Raw genomic sequence first — 12,033 nt, forward strand, 5'->3', positions numbered from 1 at the left:
GGTAATAAAATATGCACATATTTGTAAAGTTTGTAAACAAAATCAATGTAAATAATTAAGACCAGGGTGAAGATACCAGGAGTTGATGGAGGATGAACTGACTGACCCTTTTTCCCTCTCTGGTCCCTTTTCCTTTAACAGACGTCCTGGAACAGAGATCATGACGACACAGCATCTACGCGCTCTGGGGGCACACCGGGACCATCAAGCGGTGGGCACACATCGCACAGTGGCGACAACAGCAGTGAACAAGGTAAGAGATAATGTTCTTTTTTCTTCTGCCTTTTGTATTTATCTGTTGGAGATGAAAGGAAGTACAGAGACACAGTGTACATGTCCAAAACGCTGCATATTACACTGCATATCAAACATCAAGTATGTAGTAAACAATGTATTTATGAGGTCAGATGAAATTGGAAAGCCTACATTAGGCTGTTTGCAGAGGAGAAGGGCTTTACTGGAGCTTGCAGTTATTAGTAGTAACTCACAGAGAGTAACAGAGGTCATGATCAGCTGAACAAGACTGATGCTAGAATCAGAGTTTTGCTCAGGGACACGTTGGCATAATAGACAGGGTGTAGTGGATCGCTCATACATGAATTCTGTAGAGAGGCTTTTTTTCTTGCTGTGTTGCTTCAGTGTGAATGTGTGTAAAAATCTGCTTCATGAACCATTTGTTTTGCAAGAAACAAACAATATCTAAGTTAAAAACCAGACTGATTTGCACCATCTGTAAAAGTTGACGTGTTGGTACAGTCTAATGATGAAGTTAAAGTATTTGGCACTTGCTGCCCTTTCTGAAAGTTTGGTAAATTACTCAGAACAGAAGCACCCTGTATAAGAATGAGTGAAATACATGTACAAAATAATTAGATTTACTGTTTGACATTGTGTTTACTTGGCTCTGTTTTCATACTGGACGTAATATCACTGTTGGTGTTTAACCTCACAACTCTGCCTATGCTGGTGTATATGCATTCTAAGAATGTGTGTGTGTGTGTGTGTGTCAGAGAGACTGAGGCAGCAGTGGGAGAAGGGGTTGGTGGTTGTGAGTGAGCGTTGCAAATAAACTGTAGGCAAAAAAGCAACTTCATATATTATTGAAGGCGATGTCAAGGCGAGCAGTTTGCAGGGTTGCCAGTGCCAGGAGGCAGAGCCTGGGTGGGAGCAAAGAGGGCCGCCATGTCTTCCACTCCAGCGAGCAGTCGTTTATATAGTCACCACATTCTCCCTGTCCCTCTTTGTCTCTGTCTGTCTCATCCTCTGTGTCATCCTTTTTATCCTGTGCCTTGTGTACTCATATCCCCCCCCCTTCCATTCATACTCATGCTCTGACTAGTGAAGAGACAGCAGAGCAGAGGGTCTGATAGGTGAGTTTCTGGAGAAAAAAAAGTAGATGAAGAAACTGATGATATGAAGAGGGACTTGCGGGCGATAAAAGAGTGAATTTTAGGAAAATAGAGAAGGACAAAGCGACATATTGTGTCTGTCCTATGTGCACGCCTCTACCTCTGATGACTAATGGTCTGGGGCAGCCAGGCACGATCTGATTGGTTGCGCTAATGAGCGTGCTCTGTGCCGAGTTTTGGCTCTTGCTTCTGTGACCTTTGCCCTGTATTGACCAAACTGACACTTCATTTTTCACATCTTTCCAATTATAGGCCCTTCCTTACGTTTGGACCGCCTCCTCTTACTCTCTCTCACTGTGTCTGTCTCTCTCATCATCTCTCTCTCCCCATCTCTCTCTACCCCCCCACCCCACCCCCCACCCCCCACCCCCCACCTCTCCCCTGCTATTGCAGTTTTTGTTTGTTGAAGTTCATTAGAGGGTAAAATGTGAGTAAGTGTGTGTACAATGTAGATGTTGTGAATGTGTACGTGTTTACTGTGTGTCAACTTAATGAATCAGGTACGCTGATCTGTAGTGTTACATCAGTTATGAGGTAAACATTCGTGTAGGTATCAGATACCTGTGGGTCCTGAAAATGTGATATTGCTCACAACAAATAAGGGAAATCATGTAAAAAAAATTTGATATCTTAACTGTTAATTTTACATTTATACAGAACTTGGCTTTATTTTCCTTTTATCATTATTTTCTAGCTGCACACTAATTACATCAACAATTAAACACATCACATATTCAACTCTAGTAGTAGAATTTTACAGCTCTTTAAGTGTCTTTGTAAAATCTGTAGGTACCCTGATGTCAGTGTGTGTTTGTTCATGTGTTGTTTATGTGGATGCTCAGGCATGCGCACACACCCACACCTACACACAGACACACAAACACAAGCAGGATGCAGTGACAACAGTAAATACCACAGGACATCTTGGACCGGTTTCAGGTTTATATGGGTTAAGAGCTATCACTGCCACGTCATATTGGCTCTGGCAAATTGTGTGTCAGTCACTTGGTAATCCCAGTAAGCTGGTTATTTATCTGTTTGGCACTTTGCTCGCTCTCTTCCCGACAGTTTCACCCCCTGTCTCTCCTCCCTCACTCTCTCTTTCGCTCTTTCATCTTTGCATCCTACCTCACGTCTCCCCTTTTCCCTCGTCTCCCACCTACTCTCCCATTTCTCTCTTTCATTTCGCTCTCTGTCGGTTTCTCTCTCCTTGTGTATCCTTGTGCTTTCCTCTCTCTCCTCCCCCTGTTCCTCTGTCATGCCTCCCACTCTCTCTAAAACACTACCTTTGTTTATCCCTCTTTTCCTTTCTCTCACCTCTTTGTTTCTGTCTAATCATCTTCTCTTTCGTCCCATTTTCCATCCTCACTTTGTCTTTGATTCATCTTTACTTTTGTTTTAATCTATTTCTTTTCTTTTGTCCTCTCCTTTCTCGCTGCTTCCTTCATCGTCTTATACACTTTCTTGCATTCTCCTCTCAGTATTTACAAGGCCACCACAGGTCTTGTCTTATAAATGTACGCAATTGTTGTTTGGAGTGATGCTGCCATTTTTCTGTCAAGGGCAATTTCAATTTCAATCCAACAACACGTTCATTTGCCCTATTCTTTTCTCTTCCTGATGCTCCTTTTGCCATAACCCTTTTATTTTCTTTCATGTTTACCTTTCATTGTACTTCTTGTTTACTCCTATCTCATCCTTTCTTCTGATTGTTTCTATTGACCTTCCCTACCCGTCTCTCTTTCCATTTTCTTCATCTTCTCTGCAGCTTCTAAACCTGTACAGCAAATAACTATCCCCTTTTTTACTCTGACTTATTCTCATTGTCATCTTTATTTTTGACCAATCCACTTGCTTACATCCAGCTCTTCATGCTTGCAGTTGTTCCTCTAATTTCTTCCTACTTGTATCTCTATCATCCTCTCTATGCTTGCCCCCTTCTCCCCTCCATCGTCCCTCTTCAGCAGAGCAAAACAGCTGCAAGGAAGGATGCTGAACGGTTGAGGGCCTTTAACTAGTGAGCTCCAGTCTCTCAGCCTTTTTTCTGGGGCTATTCCTAAGACAAACACATGCTCCGCTCTGCCCTTGTGTCTGAACGGTTCACTACCCAGTTGTATAAAAATTCCCAAGTCTATCTGGAAATGTAGTGTAGCAATCACACTCTCAAATCCAATGTAAGTATATGTAAGATGTGAGGTCTACATTACCATGTTGTTGAGCACATCTGCAGAGCAGCATTGAAAGGGTCAACAAGATTATGTTTTACACAGCATTGTCAATGTCTAAGTGAGTAATGTGAGTCATTTAAAAGATGAGTCTTTTTTTTGCATGTGGTAACGATACTCATATGGCATCTTCTTCATAATGGGTGTTTACGCTGAGACCACAATGATATTTTCTAACACTAAATTCCATTGGCAGTCTGTAAAAAATGGAGGGAGGATCACATTTGCTTCACACATGTCATTAAAATCGTTCCTGGGTGTCTTCTCTCTCCTTTAAGAGCAGACAAAGAAGAAAGCCTCTTATTTTTCTCCTCCCTTTCTCTGGGAGATCTTTGTAAACATCGAGCAAGCTTCGACAGGGAGAGTCAGAGAACGACCCTGTAGTTAATTAGTCCCACTCTATTAGCCCAGCTGTTTGCTAGCTAGTTCCTACCAACGGGCCCCTTTGTTTCATAGACAGAAGCCCTCTGGAGAAACCTCATTGTAGCTGTTGAGCCTTGGATCATGCTTCTCTGTGAAGAAAATACTCCAAGGGCAGAGGAAAAGCTAACAGATCATATATGCGTGCAATGGAGGGGGTCCCTTACGGACATGACCGGGCCTTCTCTTTTTCTCCTAGTATAAAGTACTCCTCTTTGCCTGTGTGAATTTGTAAGGACACCCCTTGGCTTCTCCGAGGGCCTGGCGTGTGAGGGGAAACAGAATAACATTCAGGCACTGAATCGGGCAGCTGCAGCGCAGTGGATCCGACTTGAACAGAGGAGTGGAGCAGGGTTTTTTACTCTGTTTTTTAAACTACAGGGTTTCCTTCTCTGCTTGTCAGAAACATCCAGGGAGTGAGGCGATGACTGGCGATATTAGATATGTATCACCAATTACCCAGACCATTTGTAAGGAGTACAGTGTGCTGTGCCAAGGCAAATAGCTCCCTGTTAGGCTATTTGTTATTGTCTGCATACATTTCTAGTGTCTGAGTAGTGGTCTGAGATTACCATGTATTAGCCTGACGTCTTGCTCTTAGGTCAATTTCTTTGTTTTTGCTATAACAGTCGACTGCTGTTGCCTTGATATAGATTTTTTACTTATTTGGGTGACCTTATTTAGACATACTCTAAAATATATTGTTTGTACAGTGTCAGCATAAATTTGATGTGCATTTTCTTCAGGTTGTTGCTTAAAATATTAATGCTGGCATAGTTTTATTCTGTACTTTCACATATAAGCAAACACTGTTTCACGGCACAACTTTATGGTCTGAGTTAGAAGCTCCCCTGGCTGTGATTCCTCATTGATCAGGCTGCAATATTCCTGATGTTGTTACCCATTCATCCATCCTATGACCTATGTGCCCTCCAACAAGGTCATGCCACAGAAGAGCTGTTTCTCTCTCTCTCCTCTGATTGGACAGTTTCCAGGACTGGGGCGGGCAAAAAGGGACATGGACAGGGATGCCAAGCAATCAGCAGCCAGTGCATTTCATCCAATCGCTCAGCTTCACGTGGCCTCCTCAAAGTCACCGATTAATTGGTCCGATTGTCCAGTAGACTGGAAGAGAGAACCGTGTGTGTCAATGTTTGTGTGCAGTGTGTTTGTTCTCCCTGACTAGCTTTTCTCTCCCAGTTACCAGTAGGTTCCCTTGAATATTTTTTGTGTCATGTTGAAAAAGAGATAATAATGGCATACACTTTAAGTAAGTGTCACTAAGGCATGGGAATCTGTAGAAGTTACATTAGCACACATATGACATCCTTCTTGTATTTGATTTAAAAGTAGGCAGACTGTGTTTTAGATGGTGATGGAATGTAATGACTCTTGTTAAACTTACTTATACCTTAGTGTGTACATACTGCTATCTGCATTTGTATGTGTTAAGTGGTTCTTAAAGTTGGTAAAGACACTTTGGCAAAAAATTAATAAACTTTCAATTTGTGATTTAATACATCTTTGTAGATGTCACTGATCTCAAAGCGTTGAAATTATTTATTTATTTATTTCAACTGCGAACTTATAAAAAGAAAGTAAAAAAGAAATGGTACAAAGTTTACTGTGTAGGTTGTCTAGACGTTGTCTAGACATTATTGAGGAAGATCCTTAGTCCAGTAATTGTCTTATGGGTGTCCAGCTTTCCCGTAATCTGTTTAAATGTGAGGCTCTGTGGGTAGATAAAAGGTATGCGGATCCCTTGATTAGTCTGCAGCCTGTGTTACTGGAGGTGTGTGTAAGTACAGTAGCTGGCAGACGTGTTTCTGTCTTTGATTTCGTCTGAGTGAGAGAAAGAGACATTGAAGTCAACTTAAGAAAAGCAGTAAAAAGATTCAAAGAAAGAAGTGGTGAAATGAGAGAGCTGGATGAGGAGAATTATGTAGAAAGCCAAGCTGGATTCTGTAAAAGCATTTTGATACTGATCAGAGCAGTGTCTGTGGGTATCTGATGCTGAGTGAAAATTCTTAAGTCAGTGGGGAAAGCAGAGTGAGGCAGAACAGTTATCCCTGATGAGTGTGGTAAGTGCTGCTGAGTGTTGTCTTGGAGTCTGTTGAGGTGTGTGCACTGCAGTCATATGTTCTCAGCCAGTTCAGAGGTGAATGAAAAGAACCCAGTCTACCTTAAGTTCACTCAGTCTCCCTGGTGGGTTCAAGTCAAGTGTGTGTAAGCATGTATGTGTTATAAAATCACTTTAATATCTGGAAACTGTCTGTTTGCATGCTGTTTATGAAAATTGGTATTGAAAAGCCGTAAAAGGTAATTGCTTCTCAAAAAGCCTTGAGAAAGTCTCACAACAACTCACTGTTGCCAGTAGCAGTGTTTATTCAGCGTTAACTGGATTTACTGCATCTCAAACATTACTATCTGCGGTTACCTGGGAAAGGAGATGTTTGGTTGTTTTGCATCCAATCTCAACCTTGCTCTCTCAGATGCACTGAGATCTTTATGATCTTGTTCTATTGCACTGACCGACACTTTAACTAACATCTAGTGACTTGCCTCACACAAAATGATTGCAGCTGATGACTTTTTATTGCCTAGTAGGCAATAAGCAAACCCAGTGTGGCCTGGGTTTGCCCCCTCAAAAAAGAGGAAATTGTATCATGTTCCCAGAGTGAGGGGCAAGTTTGCTTTTAGGATTAAGGCTGGTGTCACCCTGCTGTCTGGGTCATGTGGAAGAAAGAGCTTGAAATACAAGTAAATATTGTCTCCTCTCCTCCTCTCCTCTCCTCTCCTCTCCTCTCCTCTCCTCTCCTCTCCTCTCCTCTCCTCTCCTCTCCTCTCCTCTCCTCTCCTCTCCTCTCCTCTCCTCTCCTCTCCTCTCCTCTCCTCTCCTCTCCTCTCCTCTCCTCTCCTCTCCTCTCCTCTCCTCTCCTCTTTTCACATGTGAAACTTCTGTTTTGCTAAATAGGTTCACTAACTTGCATTTTATTGGTTTGACTAAACATCTCTTGTGTGAGAAGGTAACGGTCATAAAACTGCATGATAACGTGTTAAAGGTTGTTTGACTTGGGGATTTATAAGCTGTTTGTGTGTCTGGGCATGTGGACATTGTAATCATGTGAGTATTGTATTTGCCCACCATTATCTCTTTCTCCAGTTTTCTCTCATACTCACCCTATCTCTGTTTGTATTTCTCTGGCTATTATCCCACCTCCCAAATAAAGATCTGATGGATCACTTGCACAATTTGAAGGTGCAGAAAATGATTCACCCTCTGTGGAACTTTCTGTTCAGTTTTTCAGTCTGTCTGTTGGTTACATGTGGGCATGTTTGCATGACCAAAGAAATGCAAAGTCTAGCCCAGACCATTACAATATGCCTTCTGTGCACAATTTACATGAAATACATATTCATTCATGGCTTGCAGGCACATGGAGTCTCTTCCTCCAGTCCTATTGTGCCCTTGTCTCATTCAGAATGTGTTTTGTTTTGTGTCACTTATGTTTCATACATGCTGCAAAGTTCCTGTCTTTACTGTTTTTACCAACAGAACTTTGGATTACATCTATAAGTTGGCTGCTTAGAGAAATTGTACAAAAGCTGTTGAAAAAAAGGAGGTTCTACTTCATTTGCTGCAGAGAGGGAGTGCAAGCGGGAGGGAAATGTATCTTTAGCTCCTATGTTATAATTGTGGCACACTAATGATGTAGACACATTCTCGCTGTCTGTTTACAGGAAGCGCTCTTCTTTAATTTGCGACTGGCGTGAATGCCAAATGCCTATATCTAATTACTGGTGTTTGCTAAAAGATACTATTTACACACACTTTTGCCTTGTAAAGGTCTCTTGTGTTTCAGGGTGGAGAGAATATGACAAGAGAAGTTAAATGTGTAAATGTGATAAAGACTATATAATATTTTGTTCAATTTTCCCCTGAATATTTCACTGTTTGTGGGGGAGCAGAATATATAGTGAGGAGGAAATGAAGATTTAGGCGACTGGTGTTCTTCTACTTAAGACTGATCAAATTTATCATGAGGATGTTTACTTTGAGTACCTCTATATTCAAGATCTAACATTAAACGTGTCAACTGAGGACTCAATTTGGTTTTATTTTTGCATGAAGTACCATAATTTGCATGCTTCATATGTAATCACAGTCTTGAAAAAGAAGATGCCACTTTTGTCAAATTACTGGATATCTCCTTTTGGATTGAAGTTCTTTGATTTGTAAAATTAAACAACTTGAAATGTGGTACTTCACTTGTCATGCAAATGAAAAGGAAAGGACGGTTTATCAGGCTCATTCATATGTGAATTTATTTGTGTGTTTATGTGCGTGTTTGGTTCTTCTGTTTTTATCATGGGAAACTTGTTATCGTGCAAAATGGTGACAACTTGTCACTATTTTTTGCTCTTCATTCTGTCTGGTGTCAGTTCAACTCCAAATTGCCTGGAATCACACTGAAACACATACACCCCAGCTCTCACAGACAGAAAATGCCCTGGTTGTTAATCGTGGCCAGTGCAGGTTCATAGGGAATCTGACAGCAAAATCACAGCGACTCATCACTGACGTGTCACAACACATTACATCTGGCTGATAAAATGACCTAAAACTAAATGTTCTTTTTCTCTCCTCCCTTCTGTCTTCCCATTTCTCCTTTTGCCTCTGCCGCACCTCCCTCCCTTCCTTGTCCTCCCCCTCGCTGAGCTCAGGGCCCAGGAGGCGCCTGATCACATAGATGTTAACTTTTCAGGAAAAACCCTGATGGCAAGCTGGGATATCACTGATCGCCTCTTCCAGTGGGTGATAAGAATGAAGGACAAGATGAAATGTGTTCTCTTTTTTTTCTCCTTCAAGTTTATACAGAGAACCTCTTAAAATGATAGCTGATTTTTCTGATTTCTCTTTTTGGTGTGTGTGTGTGTGTGTGTATATATACATATATATATATATATATATATATATATATATATATATATATCGCCCACCTGGGCAGTACCTCCTTTGGACTTGCATCCTCTACCAGAGGCCTGGGAGCCTGAGGGTTCTGTGCAGGATCTTAGTTGTTCCTGGGACTGTGCTCTTTTGGATAGAGATGTCTGACATTGTTCCTGGTATCATCTGAAGTCATCCACTCTGCCCCTAGTGCCTGATCACTACTGGTACTATTGTTGCTTTCACACCCCACATTTTCTCCTCTTTCAGCCCTTGGTATTTCTCAAGCTTCTTGTGTTCTTTCTTTCTGATGTTGCAAAACCTTGGGATTACAACATCTACTACTGTCTTCCGATGTTTATCCACCACCACTGTGTCAGGCAGATTGGCCATCATCATCTTGTCAGTCTGGATCCGGAAGTCCCACAGGATCTTGGCCTGTTTGTTCTCTATCACCTTTGGGGGTGTCTCCCATCTGGACAGTGGGACCTCCAGTCCATACTTGGTACAGATGTTCCTGTACACTATGCCCACTACCTGGTTATGCCGTTCCATGTATGCCTTGCCTGCCAGCATCTTACACCCTGCTGTGATGTGCTGGACTGTCTCAGGGGCTTCTCTACACAGCATACTCCTGGGGTCTTGTCTGGTGTGGTAGACCCCATCCTCTATTGCTCTGGTGTTCAGGGCCTGTTCTTGTGCAGCCATGAGTAGTGCCTCTGTGCTGTCTTTCAATCCAGCTTTTTCCAGCTACTGGTGTCCTTTCTCGAAATCAGCCACTTCCTCAATTTGCCGGTGGTACATGCCATGCAAGGGCTTGTCCTTCCATGATACCCCCTCTGGTTCCTCGTCCTTACTGGGCTTTTGTTGCCTGAGGCATTCACTCAGCAGTTGGTCATTGGGGGCCATCTTCTTGATATATTCCTGGAGGCTTGCTGTTTCCTCCTGGACAGTAGCTCTGACACTTACTAGTCCTCGGCCCTCCTCCGTTCTCTGGGTGTACACCCTCAGGACGCTGGACTTAGGGTGAAACCCTCCATGCATAGTAAGGAGCATCCATGTCTTAACATCAGTGGCTTGTATCTCTTCCAGTGGCCAGGATATTATACCAGCAGGGTATCGGATTACTGGTAGGGCATACGTGTTAATGGCCTGAATCTTATTTTTGCCGTTCAGCTGACTTTTCAGGACCTGACTTGCCCTCTGTAAGAATTTGGCTGTGGCTGACCTCCAAGCTGCCTCCTCATGATTACTATTCGCCTTCGGGATCCCCAGGTATTTGTAACTGTCCTGCACATCTGCAATGTTCCCTTCAGCTAGTTCAGCCCCTTCAGTTGTGATCACCTTTCCTCTTCTAGATACCATCCACCCACATTTATTTAGTCCAAATCACATCCTGATGTCTTTGCTGTATATCCGAGTGAGGTGAATCAGGGAATCAGCGTCACGCTCCTTGGCATACAACTTGATGTCATCCATGTAGAGGAGGTGGCTGATGGTTGTTCTACTTTGGAACCGGTACCCAAAGCTACTCTTTGTGATGATCTGGCTGAGGGGGTTTAGGCCTATGCAGAACAGCAGGGGAGACAGAGCATCTCCTTGATATATGCCACATCTGATGCTCACCTGCGCAATTGGTTTTGAGTTTGCTTCCAGAGTCGTTGTTCCATAGCCTCATCGAGTTCTGGCTGAACTCTCTTAAGCCGTTTTCAGACCAGCCAGCCTGGTGTCGGAACTGGTTCCCGCACCAGTTACATTGGGAACCGAAGTGCTTGCCCGTGAATGGCCTGCGTTCATACCATTATATGAGCCCATGACGCGTCATTGACAGAGGGCATTGCTTCGTTGTACGAAAGCGGATGTGTTCATGGCAGAGAAAATAACAACAGTGTTATGGATTGCATCAACTACCTGCAAGCCTTTTTACTCTTATTACAGATAATTATTTATCTGCATCATATATATATATATATATATATATATATATATATATATATATATATATTAGTAATTAGTGTATTATAAGTAATTTTGTTTTGGAAGCCACTTTTGCAAATTAAATAATATGAAATTAAAAACAAAGAAAGGATGAAGAAGGGAGTGAGAACAGCACGTATGGGGAGAACATAGAGACACAGTATTAGAACCTAGTTCAGTGGAAGAGCATTGTTTGGGCCTGTGGCACACACAAAACCACACAATTAGCAACTCACACACATAAACTCACACAAACACCACACATAAACTCACACAAACACACAACACTAACATTTATTTAAGCTTTTGATAAAGAGATTAGCCCCATCATCCTACGCTCTTAAGCTAGCCAAGGGGGTCCTTGTTCAGGAAATCCTGGCTTTCCTGACACATGGGCTTAGAAGGAAACCTGGCTCACCAAATACTTATGTGATATTAATGCAGTTTTAACTGGCCAGATTAAAATTACTTGTTGTTGAAATGAAAGGAAATTTGATAAGGTTTTGCACAATGAAGGTAGAGGTGAACTATCTGAATGAAGAGGACAAGGGAGGGGGAAATATGGAGGCAGACTACAGCAGAGGAGGAGGAGTTGTGCCAGCTGGGTGGGTTTTTTTTTTTCCTTTTTTAAATTATTATTAGCCCTATCACAGTGGTTGGAGTCCAGCTTAAAGCTACAAACAGCTAAGTGCTAATTTTAGCCTCCAAAGAGGATAAGGATAAATAGCTTGCTGCCAGTTTGCCATATGGTCTCCTGCCGATTATATTGTGTCAGGAATATTTTCTCCCCCACCCCAACACACAAAGATATACACAAGCACACTCACACATCTGTTGTTTCAGCTATTATAAGGCATCATATTCATAAGGCAGCGATGACTATAGCTTCAATATTCAATTAAATATTATTACACATATTAATACGTATGTTGAAGATAAATATGGAATGGCATGTAGATAGTTTTTTCTAACCTTAAAAAGTCAGGGAATAACTTTTTTTATTTTTGTGAAGATCTCTCTCTGTAAGAATAGAAAGACATGTCATCCTGAAACT

General features: G+C 42.1%; 1 protein-coding gene across 1 annotated transcript in view; it reads left to right on the forward strand.

Moving 5' to 3' along the window:
* meis1b (Meis homeobox 1 b) overlaps positions 1–12,033 on the forward strand; it is a 77,985-nt gene that overhangs the window by 15,437 nt on the left and 50,515 nt on the right. The window contains exon 7 of the mRNA XM_030155188.1: positions 142–253. Within this exon, the coding sequence (XP_030011048.1) occupies positions 142–253 (112 nt within the window). The remainder of the gene's footprint in view (positions 1–141; positions 254–12,033) is intronic.

Source organism: Sphaeramia orbicularis, chromosome 15, assembly GCF_902148855.1.
Source record: "Sphaeramia orbicularis chromosome 15, fSphaOr1.1, whole genome shotgun sequence".
NCBI lineage: Eukaryota > Metazoa > Chordata > Actinopteri > Kurtiformes > Apogonidae > Sphaeramia > Sphaeramia orbicularis.